We start from the raw sequence: 18,026 nt of genomic DNA, 5'->3' as shown, positions 1-18,026 counted from the left end.
TGCTACACTATAGAAACACTTTGTGGACGCAACTCCTCCGAAACCGCTCAACGGATTTTGTTCAAATTTTGTAGGATTGTTAGTCACCATATGTAGTTGATCATATTGCGCTGTCATTTTAATTCAACAAATTTTACAGGAGTTATGAAACGTTGAATTGCTATAGAAACACTTTGTGGACGCAACTTCTCTGAAACCGCTCAACGGATTTTGTTCAAATTTTGTAGGATTGTTAGTCACCATATGTAGTTGATCATATTGCGCTGTCATTTTGATTTGACAAATTTTACAGGAGTTATGGGACTTTTGTGCTTCAACTTTTTTTGCGGTGGTGGGGGACATGGCTACGTGTAGCAATCTTGTTTGAAAATATATTTACTACCCAAATGATTCTCGTTTCCTCTTCAACTGTTATGAGGTGTACATTTGATCAACACAAAATAGGCCACGATGGCGATTTTGTTAGCATTTTTCAACTGATATTTTAACCCCTCTTCCATCGTTGCCCGGGATGAAACTAAAAGGAATTGTAAGTTATTTAGAAATTTTTTATCCATATAAAAATTGTTCCGGGCGACAAGGGAAGACTGGTGTTCAATTTCACTGGTTTATCTACACAAAAACCATGAAAACGCCACAAATAGCCTCATAGCCCTTACTTTATTTGATTATGTACTACTCATGCACATAGATGAGTTGATTTCCATATGCTTTTGAGAGTTTCTATAAGTTACTCTTTTAGAAATTTTACAGGAAAATATCTGCAACGCAAAATAATTTTCCTCCATAAAAGCCGGGCAGAATTTAGCCAAAATCGTACCTACTTCTTTTGTACAATATTTCATTATCATTTAATGATGTTCACATTGTTCTGACATAGGGATCTAATATATGCCTACAATTTACAGAGAATCAAAGAGGAGCTTTTTTTTTCATGTACAAGGGTATGTTCACTTTCCTACTGGTACTTCAGCAAAAATTAATTATTTTTGTTTCATATACATCAATGACATTGGTCACATCGATGTTGAATCTTTTCTGCATTTTTTTTTTCAATGCACAAAGTGCAGTTCATAATGTCTATGTTCCTGCTCATGCTTTCTCCTCCATACCATGCAGTACATTAAAGGACTTGTCCCGTAATTTTAAAACTTGCATAATTTTATGAAAAATATTCTTCATACTATAGTTGAAAAGGATACTAAATACAATAAAAATTGTTGTGAGCATATTTACAGAGATATTGCGAGTTGAAATTCAAATACAGCAATATGCATATTTCGATCGGAGATTTACGCGCCATATTGCTGTGACGCCATATGCGACAATTGGAATGAGAAGGCACGTAGTAAGCCGGTGGCGATTTAGGTGATAATCCTATTATTTTATCTATAAAACCGCTTTAACAGCATTATCTGTGTATTTACTCATCAATTAATGGACTATGGTGTATTGTGCAGCAAAGGGTGCCGATTTAATCATTTTAGTTCCTCAAAGGATGCAGCTCGGAGGATGGCATGGATCATACACAAGTTTGATGCTACAGATATTAGACGGTTGTGTTCAGAACACTTTTCAAAACTTCAGCTAGACCGAGATCCTGAGAATTAGAAGGCGACTGGCTTTGCAGGGGCAAAGATTCGACTTAAAAGTGATGCATGCCAGGCCTAGATGTACATGTACCTCTTTGTTTGTTCAAAGTCCCGGAGTTACAGGATAATTGTGGTTTTCTATTGATACTATTTAAATGTGCTGGAATTTTTATTGTCATACTATTAGATAAAAATATTTTTCAATGTTACAATGTTTGTTTTCAAATCGCTCGTGTCAAGTTCAAACTGCGTGTTGATTCTAAATAAGAGGCGATTTTGTGAAAATGCCCAGCTTTCAATGCATGCCTGATGTTGTTTGTTTGCATGTGCGTGCATCGTTTTTCAAATGTTCAATTTTTAAAGGACGATAACGTTTTTGTTAGCCCTTCTGAGCCGAAGGCTCAAAGAGCTAATGCTATGGCCATTTGTGCGGTGTGCATAAACTTTTTAGAAAAAGGGCTATAACTCAAGAACCCCTTGGCCAATTTTTTTCAAATTTGTTACAGGGTATCATTGGCCCAAGGGCTTTCATACATACTAAATAGAGGGATGTGACCCTTTAACAAGGGGAGATAATCAGGAAAATACAAACAAAAGTAGTGGTTGCTAAAAAATCTTCTTCTCAAGAACCACTGGGCAGATTATCACCAAACTTACACATAAGGATGAGGATGTGTTGTAGATTAAAAATTGTTCAAGGCATTACCCTGGGGCAAAGGGCGTGGTCTCAAGGTCACTTCAAAGTTGACCTAAATTTATATTTCCTTAAATCTTTGATATTTTAGTCATTATAAGGACTATGATCATCAAATTTTGACAGTTGATGCATCTTAGGACCTTGTGTCAAGTTGTCTCAAAAGTAGGTCACGGTGACCTACTTTTTGAATTTTGCAGGTATTTATTTTAAAATTAATTTTGATGCATATCTTGGACACTTTGAAGCCTATGATCATCAAAACTTGTCAGTTGGTGGATCATGGGACCTTGAAATGCGTCAACTGAAAAATAGGTCACCGTGACCTACTTTCTGAATTTTATGGCTTATCATTTATAGATATATTTTAAGTTGTTATTTCAAATATATTTCAGTCACTAATTGACCTACAATCATCAAACTTTGACAGTTGATGCATCTTGAGTCTACGGAGTGTGTCGACCAAAAAGTAGGTCACCTTGACCTACTTTTGGAATTTGACGGCTATATTTATATATTTCAGATACTATTTGACCTACAGTCATCAAACTTTGTCAGTTGATGGGTCTTGCATGTTCGAAGGGTTTCGACCAAAAAGTAGAACACCTTGACCTACTTTTGGAATTAGACGGCTATATTTATATAATTCAGATACTATTTGACCTACAGTCATCAAACTTTGTCAGTTGTTGGGTCTTGCATGTTTGAAGGGTGTTGATGAAAAAGTAGGTCACCTTGACCTACTTTTGGAATTTGACGGCTATATTTATATATTTCAGATACTATTTGACCTACAATCATCAAACTTTGTCAGTTGATGGGTCTTGCATGTTCGGAGTATGCTGACCAAAAAGTAGGTCACCATGACCTACGATTGGAATTTGACAGCTATATTTCAATATTCAGATACTAATTGACTTAAAATCATCAAACTTTGTCAGTTGATATTTCTTGGGTTCTCAAAATGTGTAAACCAAAAAGTAGGTCACATTGACCTACTTTTTTTGAATTCTTAGGATTTAACTAAAGATTTAGAATACTAAAAGGCTAAGAATAGAAATGGTGGGGTTGTACAATTTATCAGAAGAGCGATTCTAGGCCCTTGGGCCTCTTGTTTTTCATCAAATTTGATTGATATTAGGGGTTTAGATGTGTCTTGGTACTCCTTACAAATTGCTGTGGTTAGAATTATTGCGCAGCACGTGCATGCATGTGTGCTGAATTCTGATTGGACGATTTTAAAATCGCTATAACTTCCTAATAATTGGTGGAAACGTTATGAAATTCATATTGTGGGTATATGATACAAATGCCTGTTGAACGACATCAACAAAAATGTGGCATCATACACGCGTGTGCGTGTATACCCGTGCAACACTTTCTTTCATTTCTTGGTACTGAAATGACCATATTGAACGTACTACATGTAATTAAAGGCTAAAATAAAATGATTTTTTGCTATAGATTCACAAGGACATACCTTTTTAATTGGGGGACATATGTAACGGTCCCCGTTACAATTAGAACTAATTTTGTTTGTAATAATGATTTACCTGGAATTTACCTGGCCTAGAGATCGGCTGTTGTGTATATTTTTATGATATACACAGGAAACTTCTCAGGTTATCAAAAATTATGCTTAGTGTCTTGATTTGTGCAAAAAAAAAATTTTTAAATTTCTACCTACATGCATATCGCATTTCTATTTCCTGTAAACCTTCAAACTTGCATGGTCATATTTATGTATTGCAGCTAACAGGTTTAGCCCATTTCTAAACATGTGCATTTTAAAATTTCAAATTAAACTGTTATATATCGTATATAAATAATTTCCTAAATATAATATTACCCGGTGTTTCCGGGCAGTTCCTGGTGTCCTGGGAGTTCGCGGTGTCATGGGTGTAGTAGGTAAAATATCCATGTTTCGAGAGAATGAATAAATCCAAGTAGATTTGTGTACATGTACAACCAAATTAAGAATGATCAAGATACCCCTCAATATGGGCCGTCTGTAGGGTTTCTGTGGACCTGGTGTTTATGATGGTATCCCAAACAGAAGCTGACAGGAAGTCTACACCTCCTCCTCTCTCTCTCTCTTTAGGGTTTCTGTGGACGTAATGTTTGTGTAATGATGATATCCCAAACAGTAGCTGACACATAGCTAGTCTACCCCCCACCCCCACCCCCCTTCTCTCCCCCTTACTCCCCCTTACTCTGAATCATTGACTAAATTAGTAATTATTGTCATAAGATGCAACACTATTGCCACGGTCCTACTAAACAGAGTACGATAGAGTACACTAGTAAAATTTCATAATTTAATGCAATTTAACTGCTGTTAGATGTTCTTACTTTAGTTTAACCTAATAAATGTATATCTGGAATATATTGTGTTTGTTTTCATTATTTTAGGAATTATTGTAAGTTAAAGTTTACCGTTTGATTCCGATCCCGATCAAATTTAATACTTTTTCAAAACAAACGACTAATAATCGGGATCGGGATGCCGTAAATCTTCAATACATTTAATGTTTTCTGGTCAAAATATCGCTAAAATACCAAATACTTTTGACAAATATTGCACTTTTATTTTATAATCATCTTTATTTAAGTGGTATACATACAAATAAACAATTGAATTGCATTAAATATTGAAATTTTACTAGCGTACTCTAAAGTACTCTATCGTACTCTAACGTACTCTGTTTAGTAGTACCCCTATTGCCATGCCATATTATTTCATCTATCTTTATTATTGCTACAGTTTTACACATTTCTCTCTCTTTTTATAAATATAAAAGCTGATAAATTATGAATAGCTCAATAACTCTCTCTCTCTCTCTCTCTCTCTCTCTCTCTCTCTCTCTCTCTTTATAAATATAAAGCCGTGATAAATTATAAATAGAAATATATCTTCTTATTTTTTTACTACTGTAACAGTTCTCAATAACTTATTTGTGCTTTTTTGCTATTGTTTGATTTCTGATTGTGTAATTTATAATCCATGTGGTATCCCAAGTCAATGGTATCAAAACTCAGGTATACCAGGACTGGTCATCATTAGCTGTGATTGTTATCAAAACATCTTTCTCAGGTAGCTGTAGACCAGGGTTTTGATAACAATAACAGCCAGTACCTACAGGTATTCTTTAGATTTTGAGGAAGCCCTGTGTTCTAGAGTTTTGATAGCATTAATGACCTGTCCACAACTGCTATTTAATTCTTGTAATTCACTTGTTTGAAAATGACCCCTGGGCTACGTTCATGATTTAAAAATATATATATATCATATATTTGATAAGACATTTAAAAAGCCCTACCTAATTCACGTACTATTTTTAGCAATTGTTTTTTATTTTGATTTCACCATGTTTACTTCGTTCGATAGACGCGTGGATTATAAGTAAAATATTCACATCAAGGCATATTTTTTTTTAAAATATAAATGAAGAACATGAGTAATCAATTGAATGACTGTAAATTATAAATAATGCAAATAAACAAAATGTTAACGTATTGTAGATGCGTGTACATGCATGTCAGTATGCACGGTATGCAGTAGGCTATATCAATAAATTCCATTCGTTGTTTTCTTGTTGAACAGTTTTAATATAAAGGAATACTATCTAATAAAACAAATTCGTCATTGATGTAAAAAAAAAAATATCTACCCGTTCCACACTGGTATCAAACGAAGTTAAATAATAACAGCTTTCTTCACAATAAGCTGATCGGCGAGAGATGCGATTGTCGCATATGACGTCACGGTATCACGTGACCCGCTATCTCATTAGCAGAGATTTCGAAATAAGGAAGTCGATTTGAGTCTATTGAAATGTTAAATTAAACCTGAAATTTTGCTTTAAAAACTGGGAGATCATTTTTTATATGTATTGTGATAAAAGTTACTTCAGTTTCTAAATAATTCACGAACGTGGGACATGTCCTTTAAGGGATGATGGTGTAATTTGGAACACTTTCAATTTGGGGAGGTGTGGAGACATTTGTTTTTAACAAAAACAAATTATGGTTATTATAGTTTCCATAGCCCTTGGGGTTAGTGATACTTTTAACTAATACTCAGGTGACTGATAAGGCCTATAGGCCCCTTGTTATGCTTATTTTGCTCTACAGGATAACGCGTAAACTACATCAAGATGACCCAGAATTTTGGAACAAAGTTGTGAAATATGTGAAGACAAAGACTTTGGAAGACTGTCAGGAATATTTCTATAAAGAGGTGCAAGTCAAAAACCCCAGCAAACCTGCCAAGTCCAAAGGTATGTGCAAGTGTGAGCCTGTTTAACGTGGGTTTCGAGCATTGGATCTGACCTCTGGGGTGGGGAATAGGGCAGGGTTCAACAATATTGTCTAGGTTTTGCTGTGTTAACTTTGATAAATTCAAGTGAATGGATGATGTCGTGAAATGACTGTGTAAAATAAAGAAGTCTTGTGATGGTTGTAAAAACAAAATTCACATTGCTGATTTGTAATTGGATTAAGTTTGAGGTGATACCTGTTGATTCCTTGCTTCATTTGACAACAGATACTGAGGAACAGCAGATTATCCTTACAGCGAAACGGGGGACTCTCAAAAGGAAACAACAGATACGCAACTTGGTGGATCATGCTAACAAAGCATATCAGGAGGACCTGTTTGATGGCACACCATATCGACATCATTCTAAAGTAAGTGTCACACTTTATTAGAGTAACTTGTTTTAGGACACAACATTCCATCGTCATTTTATTAGGGGTACCTGTTTTAGGGCACAACATTCCATCATCATTCTAAAGTAAGTGTCACACCTTATTAGGGGTACCTGTTTTGGGGCACAACATTCCATCATCATTCCAAATTAAGTGTCACACTTTATTCGGAGTACCTGTTTTAAGGCACATCATATTCCCAGAGTGAATATAGGAAATCAAGATCTTTTCATCGCAAATGCTCAATATTTTATTTCAATTCAATAACTCAATAAAAATGTGCATGGATACTATCAATTTGGTAATATAGGGTTATTGAACTTATATTGGTGAATGTTGGCACGAGTTGGCTGTCAAAATGCACGAGCTTGCGAGTGCATTTTGACAGCCAACGAGTGCCAATATTCACCTATATATATATATATATATATATATATATATATATAAGTTCAATAACCCTTTTATTATGTAGCTAAAGTATTTAGTTGTTAAATTATATCCCTTTTCACTCAAACTACTCCAAAATAGACGAGAATTCATCAATATTGGCAGTGTGCTATAACAGCATGCATTTCTTAACTGCTTAATATTCAACCCGTCATTAATGCATGAAGCAAACTGATTTTGTAGATGGGGACATCATAATTTATGTACAGTAAAACATTTTGCTTAAGTAAATATCAAATACCGGCTCTGTCAGATTCGGAGGACCATCGTCTGCCATTTTGGCTTGTTTACGTCGTTACGGTAACATCAATATTGAACACTGATACTCGGAATGTTTCGGGCGCATACAATTTACGCAATGCAAAGTTAGCGTTCAATAAATTCTCAGGATATTGAATGCTAACATTCTCTAGATTTTACGCAGATTTTATATTAGACTATTTATTAGCTATATAATAAATTGTATTACCGATAAGAAAAGACAAAGTGCCAGTGATATTGAATTTCTGACACAGGTACAGCCGTTGCAGACCATACCATTGTCAGTGTAAATTTTGATAGTCACATCACTTAAAACTTTCATTTTCTTTTTAATACGCAATTTCCGAGTTGTTCAATAGTTCTTTCCCTTTGTGGAACTCTTACGCACAGTGAGACACAAAACATACTATTGTCCACATGCAGTGGGTACAAATGCTTATTGCTGCCTTCATATATTGCCTAACGGCCAATTATTAGACATGCAACCACCCAAACTGCAGGGACACACAATATTAGTAAGTTTATTGGTATTAAATAATAAAATACCTCAAACAAAAATCAATAATCTCCTTTTTTTCTTTGATTAAAATATCACTCGTGCAGAAGAAGAAATAAAAAATAATTTCATAGTTAATTTAATGGCCCAATTCAATCAAACATTATTCTTGATATGTTCAGTTTAATGTAATCCAACGGCTGATATAAACAAAATTTACACTTTCATTACTTTTATCCATATTTACATAGCTAGTCTATAGTATATGTATACATCTTGTACCATGCACCCAAGGGTTCAACAGAACACTGAACATACATTTATCACGGAAGAGCTGTTATCTCAAAAGTTGCGTATTGAGATATCTAAATTATTTTCTACATTAGCATTTCTTTTTAGCTCACCTGAGCCGAAGACTCACATGAGCTTTTCTGATCAAAATTTGTCCGTTGTCTGTCATCGTCGTTGTAAATTTTATATTCTTTAGAACCACTGTTTCAAGTTTGTTCAAATGAAGGGCCATGCCCCCTTCAAGAGGGGAAATAATCACTAAAATACAAATATAGGGTATGGTCATTTAAAAATCTTCTTCTCAAGAACCACTGGGTCAGAGGAGCTGAAATTTACATGAAAGCTTCCTGATATAGTGCAAGTTCAAGTTTGTTAAAATCATGGCCTCCGGGTGTAGGTTGGGCCACAACAGGGGATCAAAGTTTTACTTGGGAATAAATGGGGAAAATCTTTTCAAAAGTCTTCTCAAGAACCGTTTGGCCAGAAGAGCTGAGATTTACATGAAAGCTTCTTGACATAGCCCTTTGCCGACAGTGGTGACGTCTCCATATGAGTGAAATATTCTCGAGAGGGACCTAAAACAATAATCAATCAAATCAATCACAAACATGACTAAGATAAGTTGTACATTGGATAATCTATTTATTCGAAATAACTTCCTGATGGAATAAGATATGGCTTTCACTAGGAAAAAAAATTATGATTCCGTAGGGAAAACAGAGAATACAGAATCGGACTTTATTTTTTTTCCAGATCTATCAAGTATAACACAATTGATATAATCACATTTCCTACTGATACAATCACTTTTCCAAACTTGGTTTTCACTTGCAATCGGACATCCCTGAACTATACCCATGTAAAAACTACCAAAAACTTTGTCAATGCATTTGAAATTTCCATGTGGTTTGTCCAAGTGAAATCAAGAGTAGAATGGTCTTGATAAAACTCAAAGTCGTTTGAAAACATGGAAATTTTAAATGCAAACCACAAACTCTGCACCAATGTACAGTCCGTATTTTGCAACAAATTGCTCGTAAACTGAAATTCATTTGTGCAGTTGTGTTTGTGGCACTTGTGTTTGTGCTAAAATATGTATGGGTGCAGGACTTTTCAGCACCAAGACGTTTCGGCACTCTATTATTAAGACGTTTCAGCACCAAGATGTTTCGGTACCACGACGTTTCGGCACTTACTTAAGATGTTTCGGCACCAGCAATTATATTTTATTTGGCACTGATTTATAATTGATTTGATAATACATTGTTTTATTTTAATCTGAATTTTATATTATACATTAATTTGCTATTATATACTAACTTCGGATAATTGAAAATCCTTTGGGGGGGGGGGGGGGGGTGTATAACAAAGCAATTTAAATAGGCCCTCCATTGAATGTGTAAATTGTAAAAGCAACAACACCCGTATCCTTCTCCCTATTCTGTGACTATGTGCTAATTAGGAGGAGATAATGAAGAGCCCCTGCTACACAATGAGGGCTTCACACTTCATTTCTGAAGAGAGTCTTGAAGAACCAACGATGTCAGGTTAGTATGAATTGAATTGAATTATATATATATATTAAATTAAACAAAAAGGATATAGTATATCTTATTTTTATGTCCCACTCGATGGTTGGATTGTTATAGATTATACCAGCTTTGTTTTAAGCACAAAACTAACAAACATTGACAAAAAATATGATGGGTAACTCATCATCAATTTCAATTTCAGATAAATTTTGTTGTACAGTGTATATTTAGTTGTATGTCACATGTGTAAATAGATGCCGCACCTTGTTCCTTATTGCTAAAATATTCTAAAATATTTTTTTAGATCTTTGAGTGTTTTTTTTTTTAATTGTGTTAGTTTTTGGTGAAAAAAATAACCAAAACATTTTCTCTGATCTATAGACATCGTTCCATAACTTAATTGTTGATGGTAAAAAGATATAGCCTGCAACTGTTCTAGTGATTTATATATGAAACACACCCATTCTCTGTCACCGATAATAAGTGCATTTCATGTTTCTATTTGCTGAAAGAATATAGTAGTCTAATATTACCCTTCTTTCATATAGGTAAATAATCGTAAATAAGAGAAAAATAGAGGTGACATAGTTACTATAGCAAAAGGCATTTCAAAACGAAAATTCATATGCCACAATTTAAGAACTTTGGAAACAGAGTCTTGGAGTATATATTCCATGTAGCTGGAAAACTACTCCTTGGACGGAGAAAAAATATTTTTGGCATGGTATTCTATTGTTACGCTTAAATATCATATATCAAATATTAATATTAATTACGTTTTCTACATTTCTAATAATAATAGCAATTCTGATATATATTTTTTCAATAAGCAATTGAAATATATCTCTATTTGCATTACAAAATGTCCATTGTTTAAAGATGGGGCAGCTCCCCCCCCACCCCCCACCCCCCACCCCCACCCCCTCGATTCTACATGCTTGATATCTTATAGAGTCGCAAATAAAAAGTAACAAGTTCTCCTCCCAGAATTGCATCGTACGTAAAATTGCAGATGATATGTTCGTTACCAACTTAAATATGTAATTCTTCTATACAAATTATCTATTATTAATAAAAAAAAATTACTACATCTTATAGAGCCACACGTACTGATTCTGAGCAATGTCGTATCGAATTGGAAAACCGCTATAAATCATTTCATATTCCTTATGTTATGCGTTAATTTGATATCACTGAAATAAAAAAATTATATATACATGTTCTGGCGACAGTACTTTTCATTTTTGTGCATAATCAGAGTCCTAACTATATGCAGTTTATATGGGTAAATATATTTTAATTTCTTTTTAAAAGGTATACTTAGCTTTATAGAAAAATAATAATATTGTATCAAATGCTATAAATAGTTGATATAGATGTCGGGGTCACTAATGCACACACATTAGCTGAGAAAAGCAAACAAAAATTTCAATTTTCAGAGCAGCTTAATTATAGACCAATAACCATGACCAGTTCTACATGTCTTAAAAAATAAATGTTAATGGAAAAAGTTAATTAACATTGATGACCCTAGCAGTTACAGAAGTGAACACCATATTGATGGTATCAATTGTCGATGATGATAAAAATGGATTTTGTGATCGGTAACAACCACCAGTTTTAGAATTATTACAACTCCCACCTCTCTCTCTCTCTCTCTCTCTCTCTCATATTCCTTTCTCTATTTTGTAGACAACTGTATCAAGTGCCAGTGGGTTGGTACGACATCGACAGGAAGCTATACACTGTGAACATTGGCAACACCGAACATGTAATTCAGGTACATGAAATGCACAAGTATTATGGTAAATTATAATTAAATAAAAAAAAATTAAATTCCTTGCGTTATGTAAAGTAAGCTTCAACCACTCAAATCTCATCTTCCCAAGTCAAGGGTTTCTGATCCGCTCCGCCCCACATAAACGTTTATGTGGAGCGGAGCGGATCAAAAACCCTTGACTTGGGAATATGTTCAAATCTCTAAATCAAGGGTATCATTCAATTACACTTATTTAAATATCAAGCCTTGATTTTTCGAAACAATCATGTATTTTATCAATACTAGTAAAAATTTGTGCATTAATTATAATACAGTTTAATTTGTTATGCGTTGTGATGTGGAGAAATAATTTACATTAATGTTCTTCAAGCATTTTCATTTTTGAATGTCAAAAATATAGACATTGACTGTTTATATTTAAAGGCATCTTTATTCGAATGATGAAAGCTTAATTTCTGATAATTTATAGGAATCAGTAGACAACGGTATCGGGAACTGGCTAGACAACAGGAGAGTTTTGAGTGGACATGTGCTGACTGCAGCGGAACTACAGATGTTAACTTTGAAACAAATAATATTAAATTTCACATTTAACATGCCTTATACCACCTTCACACTCACGGATTTTTCTTACGAGTCCTTACGGATCTCCGACTCGTAGTCAATCGCAAGCATTCGTAAATCACTCGTCGGTATCCGTTAATAACTCGTCACAACTCGCACACACTCGTAGGGATCCGTGAAATTAGGGGCAAATTTTTTGACATGTCAAAAAAAATTCACGATTGTCCACGGATTTCATTTTCCGTAAATAACCCGTTAATAACTTTTAACAATCCGTAAGTATCGTAAACTGATCGCAAGAACACGTAAACTGCTCGTACATTTGTAAGAATCCGTAAAACACTCGTAAAAAGTTTTTTTAACGAATCTTTGCTGTTAGTTTACGATATGTTAGGGATAGTTTACGAGTTGTTTATGGATTATTGCGAATGTCTAAGTGGTATTTACGATTTCATTCACGTCGGGTTACAATCGCTTTACGGATTGTTCAGAGTCATTACGAGCACTTTACGTATAGACACCATTACTTTACGAGTACATACTTAAACTTTACGATTAAGGAAAGGTATAAAAGACGCAAAATCTGACAGTTTCTTTCAGTTGTTATCAAGACATCAAAGAAGTAACACATCTTGCATACAATATACATACATGCTGTTACAAGTAATGTCAGTTGTCGAATGATGATACAAAGCCAATTGCGAACACTTTTGAGTCAAAAACGTAAACAATCGTTACTAACTCTTAACTATTCGTAACAGCACACTATCAACACGTTAACAGGTGGTAATTTACACGTAAAAGCTAAGCTAAATCGTAAATTTTCGTAAAATACTCATAACAATCCCTAAATCGTAAATGTGTGCCGTAAATGCATCGCAAGAACTCGTAATAAACCGTAAATGACCCGTAAATACTTTTAAAACGTTCTTAAACAACTCTTTAAAGTGTCTAAATCGTAACAATACGTTTACTTTTACGGATTTGTGGAATACGTAAGGATGCGTAAGAAAATTCCGTGAGTGTGAAGGTACCATTATCATTGGTATGCAATATCATCTAGTGCTTTTTCTTTATATATGTACTGTGTCAGTTGTGTATTAGTTTTTGTGTTAATATACTGGATCATCTGTATTGTAATAAAAATATAGTACAGAATTAAAATTGAACAGTGTTCCTTGCTTTAATGTAAAACTTAAACGGTACCAATTTTGATGCACCAGATTCGCATTTCAACAAATAATGTCAATAATGTCCCTTCAGTAATGCTGAAGCCTAAAACGTTGGAAATCCAAAATGATAATAAACTTTGAAGAGTTGGAGAAAAAAGATCGAGTGCCAATAAATGGAGTCAAATTCACCCAAAGATCAGAGCTATGCAAGAGAGAGAGAGAGAGAGTCCTTAATTTTGAAATAAATTTCTACATTTTATCATAACAATTGAATTTAAATTATATCCATATTTTCAAGCTAGTAATGAAGTAAATAGCTACTGGACTGTTGAAACCCTTGAGGACTAACAGTCAACTATCACGATCCAGGGCTTATACACGGTTCCAATTTTTATTCACAAGATACGCTTTTCGACAAATATTGTCTCTTTCGGTGATCTGTTTACATGAAAAGATTATTTCAAAAGAAATATATTTATCATTAACTGTAATCTAAAGGAAATGAATAAATACCATGCACAATGCAATTCAGTATAAAAGTAAACTCTAATCAAATGTACAAAAATAACAGGTGCCGAAACGTCCTACACATTGGCCGATTCAGAAAGGCCCCTCAAATTTACTATATAATGTTAGTAAAACTCAGGATTTTTGCCGAAACGTTTTGGTGCCGCAACGTCTTGGTGCCGAAACGTCCAGAATTCATATGTATGTGCCAAATTTTCTTGCTTTACAGTATTAAAATGTTAAGTGAGATATATTAGCATGTGTTGTGAGATAGTAACACATGTAGTGAGATATTTAACATGTATAGTGACTAGTGGAATATTTCCATGTCATTTTAGATGCCACGCCTATCTGATGGGGAACAGGAGGATGTCTTTGCTGAGCTGAGCAGAAGGAATCCTCACATGAAGAACAAAATCTTTACACCAATGACCAGGATAAATGTGGCCCCGGTATCCACCAAGAAAACTCCTTCCTCAGGACTGGTCGGCTCAGACACTAAAATTAACAGGTCAGATCCCATTTCTTGGGGCTAATTGACTCGCACACTAAAGATTAACAAGTCAGACTCCATACCTTGGGACTTTTTAGCTCAGTCACTAAGACTGACGAAGCAGACACTGTTCCCTAGGGCTGAATGTCTCAAACACACAAGATTGACAGATTGGACCCTATTCCTTGGAACTGTTAGACTCGAAAACTAAGATTTACAAGTCAGAATCTCAGACTGTTTGACTTAGATTGACAAAATAGACACTCTTCATTAAGGCTGGATGGCTCAGACATTTGACAGGTTGGATCCTTTTCCTTTGAGCTAGTTATTGGTTCAGACACTAATATTGACAAACCAGACACTGAAATGATAATGAGATTTAAGTTCAAAACTACACACTTGACTCTTAACAAATGACTTGTAATTAAAACATAGTATGATTATACCCATAAACCTTAATATAATTTTTTCATGCCAGTCTCCACTGACATTTACCTTCTTTCAACCCTGTGGATCAGCCTTATTGATTTTGATATGCCTGTCTACAGATGGAATGTGTTATGTTACAGGAATGTCTGGATTTCATCCTCTCAGGGTTTTCCATTTATATTTCAATTTTTCAAATATCATGCTGAAACTTTCTTTGTAGCTTCCTAGTGTGGGTCACTCTAGATCATGTTGCAATTGTGATCCATTTTGTCTTTTCTTGCAGGAGTTTTGCCCCTTTCTTTGAAATTTAATGTTTATGTATGGAGAGTTGATGTTTTGTCTTTTGGACCTTATTTTACACAATATTTGTATTTGCATGTGGCAGAGATTTAGATATTCTTGATTTTTTAGGTCACCTGAGTGACTGTTATTGGTCTGCATCTATCATCATGTGTTGTCCGCCGTGCTTTAACAAGGGAATAATTTCTTTTTAATAACTACCATGCTGCAGGATGGGGATGAATTGAATATTTAAAAGGAGCAAGTACCAGCAGGTCTTCACCAAAATTGTAAATTTCTTGCTCCCAGAGGTGGGGTTTTGGTACCAGGGTTGGGCCAGAATGGTCATCATGATTGAATGTCTATCATTTGGAAGACTTTTTCAATTTTGCTGATGCTATATAAAACCAAATGCATGTTTAGGAAAAGCAGAAAGGAATGTACCAAAATTGTGAATTTCATAACCCCAGGGTTCTGACTTTAGCGCATGTCCAAAATAGTCATATTGTGTTATTGTAACATATAGTATATTGTGTAAAGTTTCTATTCAATATGGGCAAATTTGGGGCATTTGTGAACACATTGGGTGTTATACAACTGCTAAGTATCAGAATTTAGCTTAGTTATGCAGAACAGGAAAATCATTATAGATTTTGTAAGCCTTGGTGCTAGTAATACTAATCCTCGAGTGAGCTATATGGCCTGTGGGCCTCTTGTTGAGCAAATTACAGGCTGTTCAACTCACTCAGTTTTGAGGAAATATTACATAGAGTGCATGTGACAGCTTGATGATAGGTGATTTCCTACCTTAAATATAGTTCTATAACTCCTGGCATTTTTGCCATGTTTGCTAATCAATGTCATAAAAAACATCTTAAAGGACACATCGCATGTTTCTAAACTTTTTAATGTTTTTAGCAAAATTAATTCATTTCATGCTTATAAAACTACTTTACATGTGTTTTAAATGAAACCATTTGCGTAGTTTTCAAGTTTGAAAGCGATGAAATTCAAATCTTGCAATATGTATATTTTCTTCAATATTTTACGTGCCTTTATCTGTGACATCATATGTGACCTTGAGTGAGAAGGTTTGAAAACAGTTGTTAGCCATTTCACAAACAGATTAGATTTAATTGACAAAAAAACAAAACAATTATCACATTAACGGATTGTAAATAACACTGCATTAAGATGTTTTGTGCCATTTAAGGTTGTACTAGCGTCAGTAGAAAGGATTTAGACTGGGGTTTTTTCAATTTTAAAAGGAAGGTATGAGGGAAGAGATGTTAATATTTTTTGTCAACACAATGACTGCCATAAAAATAAAACCTGTAGCATTTGTCCCTGTACCTTTTCAAAAAAGCATTTGGACAAAGACCTAGATAAACTGCGAGAAAATGGTTCTATCGAAGCTAGTGGTGTTCCAATTACCAATTATAATCGAAAATCAGTCAATTGTTGGCAAATTCTAAGCACTCGATTATGAACATTTTATTCCAATTAATCGGTTTTTAGATTTTGTTTTCTCAAGTACTGTAGGATTTGAGGAATATTCCTGCTGTGACCTATCTATTAACCTAAAAGTTTTGTTTATTGTAATGGTGGTGCACATGAAAGCGAAAGTATTCATACCTGGGAAAATCGTATTGACTTTTATAAATGTAATTAAAGGATATTAAGATAGTAAATGAATAACAAATACAAACAGAAAATATTCATTTACACAATCTCAGCAATAGAAACAACAAATATAAACGTAGAAAATATTTATTTACACTTTTTTAGTAGTTAAATGACTTATATTATAGAATTTCTCTATCTCCGATTATAATCAATAATTAGTAATGCTAAATTCTCAACAAAGAGAAGCACCACAACATTCATGATAATTTTTATTTATACATGTGTATAGTACACATACCTTTTGTTACAGAATATAAATTGTAATTTGCATAATGTCCTAAAATTCTTGTCGGATACCCACGGCTGATCTTGTCTTTTACTCATCTGATGAGTAGAAGACGAGATCAGCCGTGGGTATCCGACAATGTGAATGCAGGGGCGTAGCTAGAACGAAATGATGTGCGTGCCAAAGGAGGCAGGAAGTCTGGAGTGTCATCTTAACCCCCTGCCTCTCGTGGTCCCTGGACGAAACCATAGTAGGAGCACAGATGTAAAGTTCCAGAAGCTATTGGGATTTTAGCATTTTCTGTTGTCAAAATATGTATATAAAGTGAACAACGCCCGAGTTTGAAATCGCTTAACAGAATTTCTAACTTTTACTTTCTTCTTAAACAAGCATTCGGTAGATTTTCTCTCTCAAAATTGCAACAAATAATTTATTGAATATCAAACAAAATAATATATAAATGTTTTGACATTCATTAAGAAGTATTTTCTCGAATAAAATGGAAAAACGTAAATAACGAAATTTCTCGATACCTTTTTGTTAAACACGCATTCCATAGATTTATTTTTCGTCTGCATCTCCCTTCTGTCGGATTTCGAATTATTTTGGTACGGAATACTTTTGATTATGATCGTTTGAAGTTAAACTAGAATATCCTTGACTAAATATCATTTGAAATACGCCCAGTATTGGTTAAAGATGGATAAATAACGGTTTTATAATACTTTAGTGCATTATGGGTAAGTAGCGTCTGTTATGTATGGATTTCGTGTTTATTTTATGTAAATAAAAGTTTATCGGTGCTGAATTATGAGGTATATCAATTAAGATATGAACTATTTGTATATAAAACTTACCAAAAAATTC

General features: G+C 34.2%; 1 protein-coding gene across 1 annotated transcript in view; it reads left to right on the top strand.

Annotated features, from left to right (window-relative positions):
• LOC125649736 (mis18-binding protein 1-like) overlaps nt 1-18,026 on the top strand; it is a 71,131-nt gene that overhangs the window by 45,111 nt on the left and 7,994 nt on the right. The window contains exons 12-15 of the mRNA XM_056165013.1: nt 909-944; nt 6,421-6,566; nt 6,833-6,975; nt 14,385-14,557. Coding sequence (XP_056020988.1) covers nt 909-944; nt 6,421-6,566; nt 6,833-6,975; nt 14,385-14,557 — 498 coding nt within the window. The remainder of the gene's footprint in view (nt 1-908; nt 945-6,420; nt 6,567-6,832; nt 6,976-14,384; nt 14,558-18,026) is intronic.

This window comes from Ostrea edulis, chromosome 5, assembly GCF_947568905.1.
Source record: "Ostrea edulis chromosome 5, xbOstEdul1.1, whole genome shotgun sequence".
Classification (NCBI taxonomy): Eukaryota; Metazoa; Mollusca; class Bivalvia; order Ostreida; family Ostreidae; genus Ostrea; species Ostrea edulis.
The sequence above is the reverse complement of the archived record's forward strand: the minus strand, read 5'-3'. Positions and strand labels throughout refer to the sequence as shown.